Source organism: Heterocephalus glaber, unplaced genomic scaffold, assembly GCF_053883595.1.
Source record: "Heterocephalus glaber isolate CG9 unplaced genomic scaffold, H.glaber_assembly_v1.0 deba00001461, whole genome shotgun sequence".
Classification (NCBI taxonomy): Eukaryota; Metazoa; Chordata; class Mammalia; order Rodentia; family Bathyergidae; genus Heterocephalus; species Heterocephalus glaber.
In genome coordinates this window covers 10186889-10204082 of record NW_028258308.1, presented here as the reverse complement: position 1 = coordinate 10204082, position 17194 = coordinate 10186889, and the positions used below count along the sequence as shown (strand labels likewise).

Below are 17194 nucleotides of genomic sequence, written 5' to 3'. Positions count from 1 at the left end.
TAAACTGATAGTAAATAAATTTATACATATAATGAATGTATAAAATCTTAGGCAACAACAAGAACAGTAACAATGTTACGAAGTCAGGAATGTTTTTTTATTAAGAGGAAGCCAGTGCAAAAATCTTTCAGCAGGAATTTGCTAGCCAAGTTTGAGGATAGCAAGGAAGTTAACAGTGACTGAGGTGTGTGCTGCAGTGGTATGTTCTTAGTTAAATAAATTTTATTTATGCCTGTTATACAAAGTTGTGGTGATCCTAACAGTTTTGATGAGTTCTCGAATGTTTGAAATTACTTGCACATAAATTCGCATACTAAGTGTCTCTTCCAACTACAAACATGTATCACTGGCAACTCCAGACTAAAGCTGGGCAAACACTTTGAGCAGTGTTCAACATGAAATCTTTTGCATATATGAATTGCAGTAAGTGATATAACACCAGCAAAAGAGAGGGAAAAACATAAATGGGGGACACAAAAAACAGTTCTAGATGAAGTATGAGGCTAGAAAGTTTAGCTGTGCCGGTTAACTTTCACGTTAGTGCCTTAACTTGTAAAACCTACTGCGTTTAACTTTAGAAAATCTTTAATGCCTATGCCTATGTGCTACAGACAAGATGAAGAAAACAGTATTTAAAATGATCATGATGATCGATGGTCATTTCCTGCTTGGGTACTGCAGAAGGCTGGTCAGTTTAAACCAGGTGAGCCTAAACAAGAAATGATACTATGATTATCTACAACAGATTCATGTTTCTCATAGAGTTGTTTCTGAAAAATGACTGATGCCCATATAGATTGTATTGCCCAGGTGCCCCTTCAATCACACAAGATTGTGCGATTCATTCTCACCCTCAGAATGAGTTGATGATGTGATACTACTGAGCCAAGCTCATTAAAGCATTGAGCCTTCTCTTCCCTTCCAACCTCCATCATCCAGCTTGAGGTTGGAAACCTTGGGGTGAGTCACAAGATGGAAGGAACCTGAGCCCTGCAGTCACAGTGTGGAAAGCTGCCTGAACCACTACAGACTTATTCAGTGTTGCAGAAATAAATTCTTGTTTTCTTAAGTTAATGAAAGTTTGATGTTGCCTATTATAGTACAGAATATTTAATTGGGCTTTCAAATGCTGAGTACAAATCAAGAAACGGTATCTCTCCTCATAAAATCCACTTGTAAGCATTACATAAAAATTATGATTCCTAACTAGATTAATAAACCTAGTTTGTCTCTGCATACACAAGTATTAATAATATATAGGGGAGACTTATAGCAGCTGCAGAGACTTCAGCAGTGAATTGTCGATCACCAAATGCAGTCCAAGGAAGTACCCCAAGAGATGGGGCCCTCTACTCATCCCATTCACGGGGTAGGTTACAGGTTTGTTGATACCTAATCACAGAAGCAAAATTTTCAAGATGTGTGAGGCATGAAGAGGTGTATTAGGCAAAAAGGACACTCGGGGAAAGCCTAAGCACTCAATTTACAGGCTTATTGTATCTTTGAAACGGAGAGTATTTGGGAGGTTTCCTGGAAAAGGGCAAAGTAACCTTGGGTAACTTTATGTCCTAAAGTTGCAGTTTTTCTTAAAAAGTATAATGTTGCGATTACAATTTTCCTGTCTCCTTTCTACCTACATTTCTTCTAGTCTCGCCCACCGGACTTGACAAAGTTGGGAGGCCCCCACACAACTTTTGAGACTTCTCACTATCTTATTCCCTTTAAGATGACTGCTCCAACTCCCTCTGCCTATCTCCTCAGAACTCTCCTCCCCACTCAGTCAACAGATTCCTTCCCACTCTGCACTAATTCACTTACCAAGGAGGTTAGACTCTCCCAGTCCCTGCAGCATGTACACTAAGCCATTTCTATTGAAGGTAAGCTTTCTGCGGTGTTAATTCATGAGTCACCCACTGAAATCAGAATTCTTGCCTTAATCCTTCATGTAGAGAGAGGTAAAAGCACAAAGCAATAAAAGAAACATCTAAGGGCTGAAGAGGTCTTGGCATAGGGTTCCCCATACTGCAAGAAAACAAAATCAGAATCTGGCTGACCTGATTAAATCCTTGCTAAAACCTAAGTATTTACCCTCTAAACTCATTTCCTGGGGTGCCAAGGGTTGCTTTGAATCCATTGTCAAATGTGCCTTCTGAGAAACTCCTCTCCTTTGAGATGGAGGAATAATTTTCACAACTCAGTAAGCTCAGTGCAGTCAGATGAGCCAGATGTGTGGCAGCAGTAAGAACTCAGCTTCTGTGCCCAAGACCAGAGGCAAACAAATGGGCTTTCAGGCGAGTGTGTACCTAAAACCCTTTCTTCTAAAGTTATACTTTATCAAGTACCTTGAGTGTTGGGGGGGGGGGGCAGGTGGAGGTTGGGTCCAGTAAAGCTTTCCAGTGTTAAAAACAAACAAATGTACATATTGATCCTTCTTTTTGGTATGGGGGTGGGCGGATCGAACTCAGGACCTCAAGCTTGCCATGCAGGCACTGTGCTGCTTAGCTAAATCCCCAGCCCTGTACATGTCAATCTTATCTGGAAAAGCTATCACTTAGCTTTCTAACTCTGAAAAACACAGGTTACAGCACCTGGAACAAGAGTACCATTTACCTTTACAGGCAGTCCAACTGAGCTTGAAAGGAAAATGATCAAATCTAATGTCACCAGGAGCTCAGTAATGAAAAAAGCAGTACTTACAAAGGAGGAGAATGATAACTACAGAGTCCCCATAGTTTAGTCACATTAGAAACAGTGACTTTAAGATCAGTATTTATTGCGCACCTATCATGTGCAAAGCACTCTGCTAGGTGCTGGGGAACATACAAAGATAAATCCGACAGCCTGCCCTCACAGGGCTTACAGTCTAGGTGCAAGGTCTCTGCATATTTTAGGAGTAACCTTTCCCCTCATTCAGCCTCCCAAAATACAAGTTTACTAGATTTGGTTTCAATTTCTTTATATATATTCTTCAGGACAAGGTCTCACTTTGTAGTTCAGGCTGGCCTCGCACTATCGCAATCCTCCTGCCTCAGCCGCCTCAGTGGTGGGATTACAGGCATGCACCACCACACGTGACTAGACTTAGTTTCTTCCTTTTACTTTTACTTCAACAGCTTCGCATAAAAACCTTCAATCTGAAAGTCTTTTACTTGTAAACAAAATTTTCATTAGAAAAATGCTGAATATTTATTGCAATTAAAATCCTCATATAGTCAGTATTTTCATGAATTTTTCTGTATTTTTGAAGTAGTTTCCCAGATTGCATCAAAAATATGCAACTTTTTGAAAGTAATCTCTTTAAACTTCTGGCAGTCTCGTGTAATGTACAGGGGCCCTCTGTAAAAGCATGGAAAGCTTCTGAAATGGACAGCTGTGCAGTTACAAAGTTCACAGCTTATGGTTCCCCCTCCCATAAGCCCTTTACATGTTGATTCAAAGTATTTTTAAAAGCCCTCCAGTAACCTATAGCCCTCAAATCCAAAGGTTTACATTTCTTACAACCCAGTTCTTAGGTTAAGTGGCAATCAAACCCACCAAAGTCTAAATTCATTCCTGGAAAGAAAACTCAAAAGGTTCTGTTTCTCTATTTCACTCTTAGGAATTTCTGAAGCCTTTTGTTTTCCTTTCAGCAGAAAGAAACTAAAATATAATCAATTACAGGAATAAAAAATACTAATTCAGCTCTTGTCCAGGCTGCTACAGAAGGGTATGTCGGTGCTACATATTAAAATGAACTCATTTCTAGTGAGCGTCATTTTAGTAAGTGTCTTGCAATTATTCTCTTTTCAGAATTATCTCTGGGCTCAGACATTTCTGGTCACGCTGAGGTTGTTACTAGTCTGAAGACTTGGATCTTTGTAGGGATTTAACAATACTTCTGTAAAAGTTAAGAATATGGTTATCAAACTAAACAGGTCAATTTTTCAAAATGTAGAATCATGGTAGACTAATAAAGCTGTACACACCCAAAAATGAGTTCCTGAGACAGATTCCTTATTCTCATGATGGAGCATACTTATCCTGAGCAATTTCCCTTAGTTAAGTAAAAATGAAAACTTTTATCCACACTGCGCTAATTGAGCCTTCCTACTTCTGTTTCTCACCAAACTACAAAAATATGGCCTTGCTAAATAAACAAACTCCAACTCAAATATCAATATTAATCTCTAGACTAATAGATCCACTTACCATGAAAGTGTAATGAACTATTAAACCACAACTAAGGTCTGCTTAAAAGTGCAGGCTTATCAAAAATGTTTCTTTAATGAGAACACATTCAGTTTTTCTAAGCTATGACACCTGTAGATTTTAAGTTTTCAGATCCAGTGTTTGTACAAATAAAAGAAATTAAATGTAACAAAGTAAATGAAGTAAAAAGTAACAGAAATAAAGTCAGATCCCTAGGAATTATGTATTACGTCTTTCAATCACACTCCTATCTTTATATTTCTAAGGTGCTTTTCTGTTCAATTTCTTTGCTGAACAGATAAAATCTTACAGACAGGTGTGGTTTAAAAGGATCACCACTTAAGTTAACTCGTCCAATTCTGTCATTTTCAGATACAGAAACTGAGACCCTGAAGCTTAATCCAAAGCCTGGAAGCCAAGCCCAGTATAGGATTCATGATACTACATCTTTGACCTTCTTGCCAGTTTGAAAAACTCATATGCACGTGCTTTTATGTGAACCATAAAACCATATACAACAGTTCTCAAAATGAATGTAACTAAGCAGTGATATATTTCACATGAGGTAAATAAAAGAAGTATTAGTCAATTTAAACTGTTCTTATAAAATATTACTAGCCCTTTTGGTTACTGCTGATAGTACAACTGCAGTGTTTCATCTTGCTTTTAAGGGTATTTGCAGTTGCAATCTTTGAGATGCTTATTTGCCCACAAAAGAAAAAAGTTATAAGAAATACGATTAAGTAGCCAATCATATATTATGTATTAATCTCAAAATTACTTTTACATACATTTATATTTTCTTATATTATAATAAAATTAATTTATGCAGTGAATGAGATACTACTACTACCTGAGTTGTTGGCAGCTTCAAAATCAGTCACTTCTACATAGGTAAGAAACCACTTCTAGAAGTGATAGAAAGGGTGTCCAGGTAACAAGAACTACTATGAAAATTGTGAGGGAATTATACTTAGTCTATAAACTGAGGTAAAAGAGAAAGAACAAGCTAGAGAATCAGAAGAGTTTAGTTCATATTTTAACTTCATTCCTTGCTATTTACTTTGGAGCAATTCAATCAACTTCTGGGTTTTACTTTTTTCATCTGCAAAGAGCTAGGATTGGCACTATTTACCTCATTAGGTACTGAGCATAACATAACAACAAAATACATGAGAGGGCTTTGTAAACGGAAAACCACAATGCAAATATTATTACTTCAAAAATTATTAATATGTGGACCAAGAGGAAGCTAGAGATAATTACCACTCAGTAGCACTTGGCATGCTCACAAGAACAAACTTAGAGGGTAAACCATGCAAACATTTTCAACTTTCAATAACAATGCTAAAAAATTATACAAAGGTGTATAAACAAAGGTTTTTAGAAAAAGTACTGAAAGACACACATTTGGTCAACTTGAGATTTTTAACATGAGTGTGAATGATTTACAGCACATAAAGAGGTATTCATTCTTTAAGTGGAGAAAGCTACTAGTCATCTAAGAAAAACAAGTTTCATGGGTATTCCTAAGAAATGAAATACAATTCTAACTCTTCTGCCTTTTTGTAAACCAAGGTTATAACAAATAACTGTATTAATTTTTCCTGTTAGTTAACATACCCTTAGAGATATAAAAGAATTGTCTACATCTAAGTCACATCCAATGTGAACTTTCATAAATGCAAAGCATAAAATTCAGAGTTCTTATGACTCTACAGGCACCTGAAAGTTTTTAACAACCCTTCACGCTCACTTTATATTCCATAAAGAATAATGGAAATACAGGGAATACTTGAAATACATATATTTTTTACAAATCCTTATTATGTAGTTGCCTTATTTTTTTAATACTCCACTCTGGTGACTTTGTTGTTTGTAAAACTGTTTAACCCTTCTCTTCAAATATGTTTTTGACATTCTTACACCAAATAAAAGTAACAACCTCCCCCTAAAAAAAAAAAAAAAAAAAAAAAGGGAAGAGATAAATGAGATATAATTCAGTAAGTATAAAAATATGTTGTTTCAAGTTCAGAATAATTTAATAACTCTTTGTTATTTCATATGTATCTGGAAATGGGACAGATACATGTCCTGATCCTGTCACAAGAGGTAGAATTCCAGCATTTGGTACAACGTTCCAAGATAGGGTCAAAGTGACATTCCTGTTTCCCCTACAAAGAGACAGAAGAAACAGAAGTCAGCAGAAACACCTGTACTTCAATAAAAATATTTTAAATCAACCACTGAGGCATCAAATACCTTATAACTAGCTATTCTTAATGGGAATGCTAATCTGCAAAACGAACTGTTTTCTCCTGTCATCTACAATCAAAGGATACTGCTGAAGACACCAGCATTACATGTACAGCATCCCTTAATGACTCACCTAAACTCACTTACAGTTGTAGTTAATAGAACTATGATCGAAAAAGTTTACATGAGTAATTCAGTGAACATAAAAGAAGACTTGTACTTAGAACCAGAAAACAATGGCTTGAAACCTAATTTTGCCATTATTTAGATGTGCAAATCTAAAATCAAAATCTATCATGGTTTGAAATTTTCATTTGGTAACAGGTTTGGTCTGGTCAAAATAGGTCTCTCCTAAAATCCTTTCTGATACTTACACAACATTAAGAAGTTAACAATTACCTGATTCCTTCTGATTCTCCCATTTTGTAAGGAATAAATTTGCAGTTTAGAAAAGAACCAAACCTCAGTATCAACTCCTGAACCTAATGCACTGCTTTTTCACTCAGATCTGATTTATGTTCAGAAAGAAGAGATTAGGCTCTTGTGAAATACAGAGAAGCTGTAGGCTTTATTATTTTGGCTACTGTATTTCACATACTGAAAAATAACTAATTACTGTACTTATTTTAGATCCCAATTTGTATTTCTTTACAATCTTCCAGTTCAGGTTTACGTAAATACTTCTCTTCCAATTTTCCTTTTAACTTCGTGATATTTTTCTTTGAAATAAAAACACATTACATCTTTCTCTTTCACCTCTTATTAAATGTAGAAAACAACAAAGAATTGCTCACTTGAGACCATTTCCATCATCAAAGAAGAAATATTTTGTTTTCACGTCTTTCAACAGCAGCCTCGGATTATCACCTCTCAGAACAATCTTGTCCCAAAGGACTACTTGGTTCAGGGCCTACATTACAATGAAAAGTAGGTAATTCATTAGAAATTGCATCTTATCACTTCAAATTAAAACATTACTAAGCCCCCCCCCCATTTACAAAAGCAAGAGAGGGAAGGGGAAAGGGAAAAAAATAAGAACTAAAATATATCATGTACAGGTACAAATTCCCAATGGTGAATGTGATCATAATGTAAACTTGAAATGTACCAATAAAGTTAACTTTAAAAAAAGTTACTAAGCAAAAAGTTTCACATGGGTGAATCCAACTTTGATAACTTACTAACATCTTGTTGCATACAAAATGATAGCAGGCAGATATAGAGACTGGGCAAAGTTTTCTTGGAGAGAATATTTCCCTAAAAAAATCATTCCTTTTGTTAAGTGAACTCTTTGACACAAGGGAAGGAAATAGATAAATAAGATATTCATTAAATATAAAAAGAGCATTCTTTTGCTACAAGTCAACTCTATTACACAGGATCCCCATAACTTACCAGAAAGTTTTACATCTACATGTATGAGACTCTTGGAGGAGCAGAGGGATTAGAATCCATAACAGGGAAGTATTCTTTGAAGTCCCTTTTCCCTGTAAAACTTCTAATATTCTCTATCTCAGAGAGAACCCTGGGGGATGCTGGGAAAACAGTGAGCCAGTCCCTGAACAGAATTATTAAGACTGAAGAGTCCAGAATCAAAGATGTGTTGAAATTAAATGGGTTTTATGTATATCCATTTTCACCAAAGAATAATGTGTCAAATGCCAAATTAGAATTAACTTACTAGCTACACCAGGGTAAACCAGAATTATAAATATAATGTAGATATACTCATCATAAATATGGCATTTATTTCAGTAATTTGTTGAAATCAGTAGAATAATATTTTCACATGTAGTTGTACTCTTCAAGAATAGCTTTTTGTTTCTTTTAACGCTTTGTCTATTCTGAAGAGCAGGGATGAAAACTTACATATAATATTTCCAGTGCCTAATAATATATCTGGCATAAAATTTATGTTCCAAATCAATGTGTAGTGAAGTGCTAAAATTTCTAATAAATACATAAAACTGATCATGTTAGCCTTTGGAAACAGTTCAAATAATTGCAGGCCCACCCTTAACTACAAATATATTGATGACAGAGTAATCTGAGTAACATAACATATAAGCAGCATGTTAAATTCACATTTTTCACTTTCATATTTTAAGTCTATCACTTTTTATGTGCAGTACCAAGACTAAAATAGAATCTAAGTATTCCACAAAAATATCTCAATATGTATAGTACTCTACCTGCAGCAAAAGCTCTTAAGTCATACTTGACCAACAGCTTTCAATCATAAATTGTTTTAATAAGCTGTAATCTAACAATAGCTTTTAATTATAAAACTTATGACCTGTAATTTGTAATTTAAAAGAGCAGTTCAAGTAGTTAAGAGTTGCGAATATGACACTTAAAATATTCCACGATAAGCAGAGATATTAGTTGTAGATATATGACTTAAAACCATGAAGACAGTGAGATGTCAATTACTTTTCAAGAAAAATATTTGGCATTAAGATGGATTCTACAATAATCTGTGATGATACAAAAAAATCTTAATAATCCTTTATAGTTTCTGATTGCCTATTGCTGTAATGAGCTTTAACACAGGTCTCAAATTTTGTTAACTCAATTATGTTAAGAAGTAGCTTTCTAATTATAACTGTAGAAAGAGAATATTTTAACTCAGAGTACTGAACTGAGAAGCAATACTACCTCCTAATTACACAGGAAACACAAATTCTACCAACATCTTTCCTGGTCTTACCACTGCAAGAATCTTTGAGCACAAAATATTTTGAATACAAACTCTAAAAATATGCAATTCTGTTTATCAAAGTACATACATAGTAAACATTTACTATTTATTATATAGTATCAATAGTGAATGTGAATTTCAAATTCAAATAGTCTTAACCAATGTTGAATTTTCTCATCCAACTTATTAGACTACATTATTTGTGTTTTTAGTTTTTAACATTAACTTAGCAGCTGGAAAGAATAGGTGTCTCCAATCTATCATTTTCTTATTGTTTACATATGCCTGAAACTAATATTAGCATTATCTTCAATCTATAATTTCTTTGCTAGAATCTTTTAAATCTATCTTTCATTTTTGTGCTGTTTAAAACAAGGCAATATAGTCCACTTACATACTGCATATACTACAATATTTTGTAAAATGCTGAATGTGAAAATGAATGAATAAATGTTAGGCAGCATGGTCAACCTGTAGGCTTACAGAATTCTCCTTCTTCTTTTAGAATTATTTGCATATCACAGAAGGCATTTGACTATCTAACTTAATAACTAAACACAAGTATTAATGTGTTCATTTATAAAGTATTGGTAAAGCTTAAATTCTTTCCCTTTTAATTTTAAATTGAAAATACACTAATAGAAACTCAAAACCTCGAACTGTTTTCTTTATATACCTGTGGATGGCTCTGCATATGTACCATTCTGGAAACCACAAAGCTACTGAAGCATTAAACACAGGAACAAAACAACAGAGAGGCTACCAAAGGAGATAAACAGAGCTACCTCTCTGTAACTTTCATTTTCTTACTAAGCAATTCAGGGCAGATTTTTTTGACTATGTAACATTTACACTCATAAAGAATAATGTTTTAAAAACTGTTAAAATATGCTTATATATATATGTACTTACATTATTTTTTGTTGAATATTCTGCTGATAAATAAAGAAACAACTGCTTAACATTCCAATCAAATATATTCTCTAGATGTACACAAATTAAGGAATAAATTATAAAGCAGCACACATCTGGTAAACAGATTTTAGTTATTCTTAGATTAATTATCCACAGCAATGGAGATGGTCTAGAAACATACTGAGACACTATTTAATAAAACAACTACAGAAGATAAATAAATAGAAAAATCCAGTCCATTTCAAAAGACAAATTAAGAAAAGATTAGATCTACTACTAGGTATGCAAGGTTTACAGGCTGAAATATTTTAATAAGAAAATAATAAAGAAAACCAAAATCTAATTTAATGCAGCACCAACCCACCAGGTCCAAAATAAAGAGGATTTAATATTCAAGCATGTATCATTCCATTGGAGCTGTAAAGTACTACCGATCATTAATATTAAAATCTAATAATATGCAAACATGAACTAGGTTCAAGTAATTAACCGAATATAAATTTATACTAAGTTGTTTTGGTTATTATGCAAGTAGAGATCAAAACATCTCTATACCTTAATTGCACAGAATGCAGAGCACTCTAGAATTAACTACAAGACTGATGCCACTAAGGAGAAATGAGCTGAACTGATATTTGGATCTATTACGTATTATATGTAAAGTGCTGTCATTTTATTATGTACATTTACAAGCTAATAGCAACAAGTTACATTACACTTTTAAATATGTATAATCTTTACGAATGACTTATTTAGAATTGAGACCTCTAAGACAGTTCTTTGAAAGAACAATTTAAAGGATTAGTAGCATTAAGAAAATCTGAATAAACTACAAATAATGAGAATGATAATAATATAAATATGGTAGTCAAGATATTAGTATTACTTTTATGCTAGATATGAACTCCTCTTGAGCAATTTCTTTAAATGACATGACTTAAAAGTATACACACAGTTTAGCTTAAGACTTTTCTGATGGCACACTCTAGCTCCTAAAAAGGTGCCTTCAGAACTTATCTCTAGTTTACTTCTAAATCAGTAATTTATTCCTGAAAAATTACAAGTAATTTCATAAGCACAGAAGAACAGCAGGTAAACTTCCCAGGCGTATGATTTGCTTTAACTGTTCAGACAGTTGGTTTATATACAAATTCAGACTGCTCACCCTACATAACCATCTTTAATCAGAGTCAGAGAAAGGGAAGTGCTATTAGGCCAAACATGGCAATGAACACTAGTGACAAGATATTAACCTATGACCCTAAAGTTTAAGTAGTCAAAATGATCAGTTGATCAAAAGATAGAAATTCAAGATAAAGAGAAAACATTTAAATCATTTCCATTAAAGTAATTCTTTTCCTTAAGATTTCTATGACTCTTGTAAAAGTTCTTATAAAAAAGAATTACGACAAAATCCTAGCATAGTTTAACAATAATTATTTTGATACTGGCCTTTCAAACTATTACAAATGCAATTAACTTTTTAAACATACATTTCTCTCTACTATGAAAACATATGGATTCTTTGGGACTGTACATTAAATACTTCTAGGCAGGATGAGCTTTGGTAACATTTTCCTTCTTTCCTCCAAATGAGCTAATTGTTTTTGTGTTTTTGCTAAACACATTTAAACTTCCTTGGGTAGATTTCAATCAATTTAATGTTTCCATGAAGAATTTAAAGTGCATTCACACAACTGACTCATGAATTTATTAAGTTTTCTCTAAGAATAAATGTGGAACTATTAACACTATTGATGAAAATTTAAGTACAAGAATTTCCAAAGTTTTGTTGATTCAACGTGAGATAGTCATAGACCCTGTTCTCCAAATCATTAAATAACATGAATCTCACTTACAAAACCATAGAAAAAGCATAAAATAATCTTAAAGGATATCCACACTTATATCAAATGTAATGAATCCCAGATCACTTCTTTCTCTAGGTCCAGTGAAGTCTTCTACATTTTTTCTAGAAGTAAAGATAAAAATTTTACCATCCTTCATGTATAACATCATAGGAAATTCATATAAATAAAGTGAAGAACTGGATCTAGTTGTCTGCACAGGTGAAACAGCATTTCCACAAAGACACAAGTAAAACCAGAGAAATATCAAGTACAAAAACAGGGTAAACATTCTAATTCAATATAAAAGGTCTTCAGCTATTTTCATACAACTTAAGTGACTAACAGGACGGAGGGGAAGATACAGACTGCTGAAAAAAAAAAGAATACTTGATGTATAACAAGTATGGGTAGAGGTACATATGACAAGATGGTGTAGAAAATGAGTGACAGCTGCTTATTTTACTGAGTGCTTAGCAGCTAGAATTTTTCACAACTGTTTCAAAATAAGTGTGCCACTTAGATATTTCATTTTAAACAAAAGAAAATTAAGGCCCAGAACAGTAAGAAACTTGCTCGAGATAACATCTAGCATCTGTGCAGAGTTCAAAATGCACCAAACTAAGCCCCACTAGAGCTCAGAGTGGTACCACTGATCTCCACCCTAGGTCTACTTAAATTTCAAATAGTATCTAACAAAAATCGGTAAGACAGAAAGAAAAGAAAGAAAGAAAGAAAGAAAGAAAGAAAGAAAGAAAGAAAGAAAGAAAGAAAGAAAGAAAGAAAGAAAGAAAGAAGGAAGGAAGGAAGGAAGGAAGGAAGGAAGGAAGGAAGGAAGGAAGGAAGGAAGGAAGGAAGGAAGGAAGGAAGGAAGGAAGGGAGAGAGAGAGAGGGAACAGGTGGGGAAGTCCCTATTACATGACTGGTTTATAGGAGATTCTGACAACCTAAGGTCAGAGGCAGATCTTGTTGGAACATGGAAGAGCAAATGGGTGTTAAGATCAGAAAGTGCTACAAATCAGACAAAAGTGTCAGAGAATGAAAAGCAAAGATCATATTAAAAACAGGCAATAGCGAAATGACAAGCATTCCGAAATTCCATTTTTGGCGTCGTAAAGATTTATTCAAGCTGTTGACTCAAAAACAATAAATAAAATTTAAAAACACAAGAAAATGCCGTGACAGAAGGCTAAGATGTTTAAAATTCACTAAGCGCATCCTAACAGGATCTCTAGCCTCTCTTCCGAGCAGCTGCAAGGACTCACTGCGCTGCGAAGGTGGGAAGACAACTGCAAAGGGCGCGTCAAACAGGGAAGCCCGGGTCATAAACCACACAAAAGCGACCACCACGTTGCCGTGGCCGTGGCCGCGGCCGCGACCCCCTTCTCGGCGGGGCCGAGAGCCGGCGGCGGGAGGGTTTGCTGCTGTGTTGCTCCCTCATTGGCCGCGCCGGGAGGGAAGTGAGGAACAGGAAGCGACCTGAGGCTCCGACCCGAGCAGCACTCAGAGTTCAACTGAAGAGCAAGCCCGGGAAGTGCGGCGCGGCGCGGGGCGCGTCCCGAGGGGAAGCCCTCAGCTCGCACGCCTGCCCGCGACGCGGGCCGCTAGGGGCCGGGGCCCTGGGGAGCGCGGACGCCCCGTCCCGAGGGCCGGCCCCGCCGCCCGGCCCAGCCGCACTCACAGCATGATTCGTGAGACGTGCAGCCGCACAGGGACGCTCCTGTCTTTGAAGGCTGTGGTGATGAAGCAGCCAAAGGTGAGCGCCGCCATCACGCTCAGCGAGAAGGCGAACAGGGAGTTCGCCCGCGACAGCACCGTATTCATCGCGACCGTCTCTCACCAGCCCTGTCTCCACACAGGCCCCGGGCTCGCGTTCTGGCGGAGGATCGGCTCCCTCGGATCCGCGCCGCCTGCCTTGCGCACGTTTCGGGAGCGCGCGCCGCCGCGGCCCCGCCTCCTTTCCGGTCCTCCGGCGCGCGCGCGCCCGCCAACCGGGACACGCCCACCGCCCGGGTAGCTCCTTGTGGAACTGCTCGACTGGGCGGCGAGCCCGCCCCTCCGTCCGCGGCCTGGAGCCATAGCCAATCAGCGACGAGAGTGTGAGGGGCGTGGTTTCTTCGGGGAGACCCGCCTCCTCCATTTCTTGCTTCCCCTCCTTCCGCCTACGAGTTTCAACTGGAGAGGGTCGGTTGCCCACGCCCAGCACTGGGTTTCTAGTTTGGAGGTTTGGACTATGGATTCTTGATTTTTATGGGCCATTCGTTTTTTGTTAAAAGCTAGCAAGACAAGGTGTTTTGGAGCCTGACCTGATGTGTCGTGTTTGGAAGTGGTACGTTGCAAAACTACTGGATCTCTGTTTCCCTTATCAACCCTCCTCAAAGTTAGAATTTAAGCTTTTTCGGAGGATCTGGGGAGAAGGAGAAAAATGAGGCCTCCCAGGTTCCTAAAAAAAGTCACACGTCCCAGCATTCTGTGCCTTTATGTCCACTTCCAGCGTTAGTCCAGTTCCTGTTAATGCTTTACTTTCTACAGAGTAAAGCCGTTTTAGAAGATAAAAGTTGATGTTACCTATCTAAATACTTGCATATTCGAAAATGAAAGGATAACCTCCCAAAGCTCTTAGAATCTAAGGCGATAATTGTGGAATTGCTGTATAGCTCCACATACAAAGAATCTAAAGTCTATAAGCTATCAGTAAATATGAAATTAATTTATCATATGCTCGATAACCTGATAGTCTCTGGGTTCTGACTCTACCAATTCCTGACCTTGAATACAGTCTACCAACACTTTTGTTCCTTTCATAGCTAAGGGTCTTTTGTAATTATAAAAATGGGATTCAGAGGCTCCAGTAATCTGCTAAAGTTAATTTTTAAAAAAATTTTGCATCTATAAACCAAACTAGGTAAAGATGATGTTATAGAATATGATGGGTGTAAACCAGAAGCTAATGATCTGACCCTGATCCTGGCTTATATTATGTGTTGTTCAGCCTTTGCTTCTTTCGTATCATTCATTGTCAATTAATTTTCTTCCAGAGTTACAGGTAGGGTTATTACTAATTGTTTAACGTGTCCCAGGAATAGTTCTGGGCCTTGAAAATACAGCACTAATAAGACAGATCCCTGCTCAGATGCAATAGAGCCAAGAATGAAAAGTGGATTAATTATATACAGAAATGTCATTAGTTAAGTATAAAACCTTAATTTTTATTAAGCCACACTTTTTTTCAATAAAGCAGTTATCTATTGAATGCTTACTATGCTGTGACATGGAGATATGAACTAATCACTTTCTGTTCTCATGAAGCTTATAATCAGGTGAAGTTAAAGTAAAATCAGGAATCAAATATAAAACTATAAATATCAAGGGAAGTTACACAATGCTAGGACTTCAAGTGAAAAAGAAACCACATCTGTGTGAATGTTGGACAAAGCAGCAGAAGCAAAATATTTAACACAATGCCTAAACAATATACATTATTATTCTTATTATAGGATAACTGTCTAGGGTAGATACTCCGAAGTATACTGAGCTGGAAATACATCTAAGAGATACCCAGTACCCAGCTAGACAATGTATAATTAAAGGATTAGCAGCGGTAAATGTGGAAAGGTAAATCAAGGGAATATTGTAGAAACTAGGTCACAAAGTTAGACTTTATATCAAGGAAATTACATACGAAGCACTACACAGGCAGCGGTCTATCAAGTGTATGAGCAACTGAGGATGATGGCAGTGGGACAGAAAAAAAACTTGTTAGGATGGACCTTTCAGAGTCAGAATGTACATGACTTTTGCAAAATATAAAGTGAAAGTAGATTGTGAAAGCACAACTGAAATTATTGTTAGCAGAGTAAAGTTTTGAATGTTAGTAACCAGGAGGAATAAAATTGCAAGGTCTACTAAATAAACAAGTCAGTGATGGGATTGGGCATTCTCTTAACTCTGCTGTATTTTTTCCAAATATTTCTTTGCATTTTCTAGATATTTAATCGTATCATCTACATTAGGCATTTTTTGCCTCTTTCTCATTATTGTATTTCTGATTGTGTTTTAATTTCAGTGGCTAACATTTTCAACATCGTCATAATATTTAATAATACCAGGGACAATCATCTTTGTCTTATTCTTGATTTGAGCAGGAATGTTCAATTCATTTCTTGAATATGTAAGATGCTGGTTTTGAGGTGGAAATGTGTGTGTGCACGTGTGCATGTGTATCATTGTATAATATAAAGTGGATGTTGATATTAAGAAAGTATCCATTCATATTTAATTGATACGTTTTGTATTTCTACTTTCACAGAGTTGTTTAATTTATGCATGTGTGAAAATTTCCAGGAGGCTGAATCTTTTTCCTTTTGATTGTTCTAAATTAATTTCTGATTTTATTTAGGCAAAGAATGCTGTTTGTGTTAGTTCTATTCTTTGGATTATCAAGTTCTTCTTTGTGTTCTGAAAAATCACTTTGTGACTACTGTAGTTTCCCAGTTATCCATGGAAGATAGATGCCAGGACCTTCAGGGGCTGGCTGAAACCACAGATAGTACCAAACCCCATACATGCTATGTATTTTTCTGTATATACATGTGATAAAGTTTAATTTATAAATTATAAAAATCAACATTAATAACTAATAAAATAGAACAATCATAACATTCTATAAGTATTTATTATATTCATAATAAAAATTATGTGAATGTGGTCTCTTTTCCTTTTTTTCTTTTTTTGGTACTTTGATCCTTTCACTTAAATGAGGCACTTTGCAGTTTCTTTCTGGAATACCCAAATTGCCACCCTTTATTAATTAAAATAAAGGAAACTTGAATGCAAGCACCAGGATACCATGACAGCTGATCTGATAACTAGATGGCTAGTGAGTGGCTAATGAGTAAATAGCATATACACAGTGGATAGACTGGAAAAACTATGATTCATGTCTTGAGCAAGAGGGAATGGGACAGCATGAGATTTCATCACATTATGTAGAATGGAATATAATTTTTAAACAAATTGTTTATTTCAAGAATTTTCTATTTTAAGATTTTCAGGTCTTGGTTGACCAGAGGTAACTAAAACCAAGAAAAGAGAAATTGTAAATTGGAAGGTAGGGGGACAGTTTTCAATGTGCATTTGAAAAGCAATGTATTTTCTGTTAATTGCATATAGAATTTGCTTTGTATTTATGAGTTCTGCTTTAATGTGTAATTTATATCTATTATATCTAGTAATTTTTTATAATCTTGATTGTCTTGGGTTATAAGAGATGTGTTTTATTCTCTAA

General features: G+C 35.9%; 2 protein-coding genes across 2 annotated transcripts in view; one reads left to right on the top strand and one right to left on the bottom strand.

Annotated features, from left to right (window-relative positions):
* Positions 1-2729: 2729 nt before the first annotated feature.
* On the bottom strand, positions 2730-13871 carry Spcs3 (signal peptidase complex subunit 3). The gene is made up of 5 exons (XM_004852959.4): positions 13589-13871; positions 11959-12032; positions 10058-10134; positions 7239-7354; positions 2730-6362 (listed from the first exon to the last, which is right to left on the bottom strand). Exons 1-5 carry the CDS (start codon positions 13729-13731, stop codon positions 6230-6232), a joined length of 543 nt encoding a protein of 180 aa, XP_004853016.1. The 5' UTR covers positions 13732-13871; the 3' UTR covers positions 2730-6229.
* Positions 13872-13924: 53 nt separating this feature from the next.
* Asb5 (ankyrin repeat and SOCS box containing 5) overlaps positions 13925-17194 on the top strand; it is a 72369-nt gene continuing 69099 nt past the window's right edge. The window contains exon 1 of the mRNA XM_004852958.3: positions 13925-14236. The gene's annotated coding sequence lies outside the window, so the exon portion shown is untranslated. The remainder of the gene's footprint in view (positions 14237-17194) is intronic.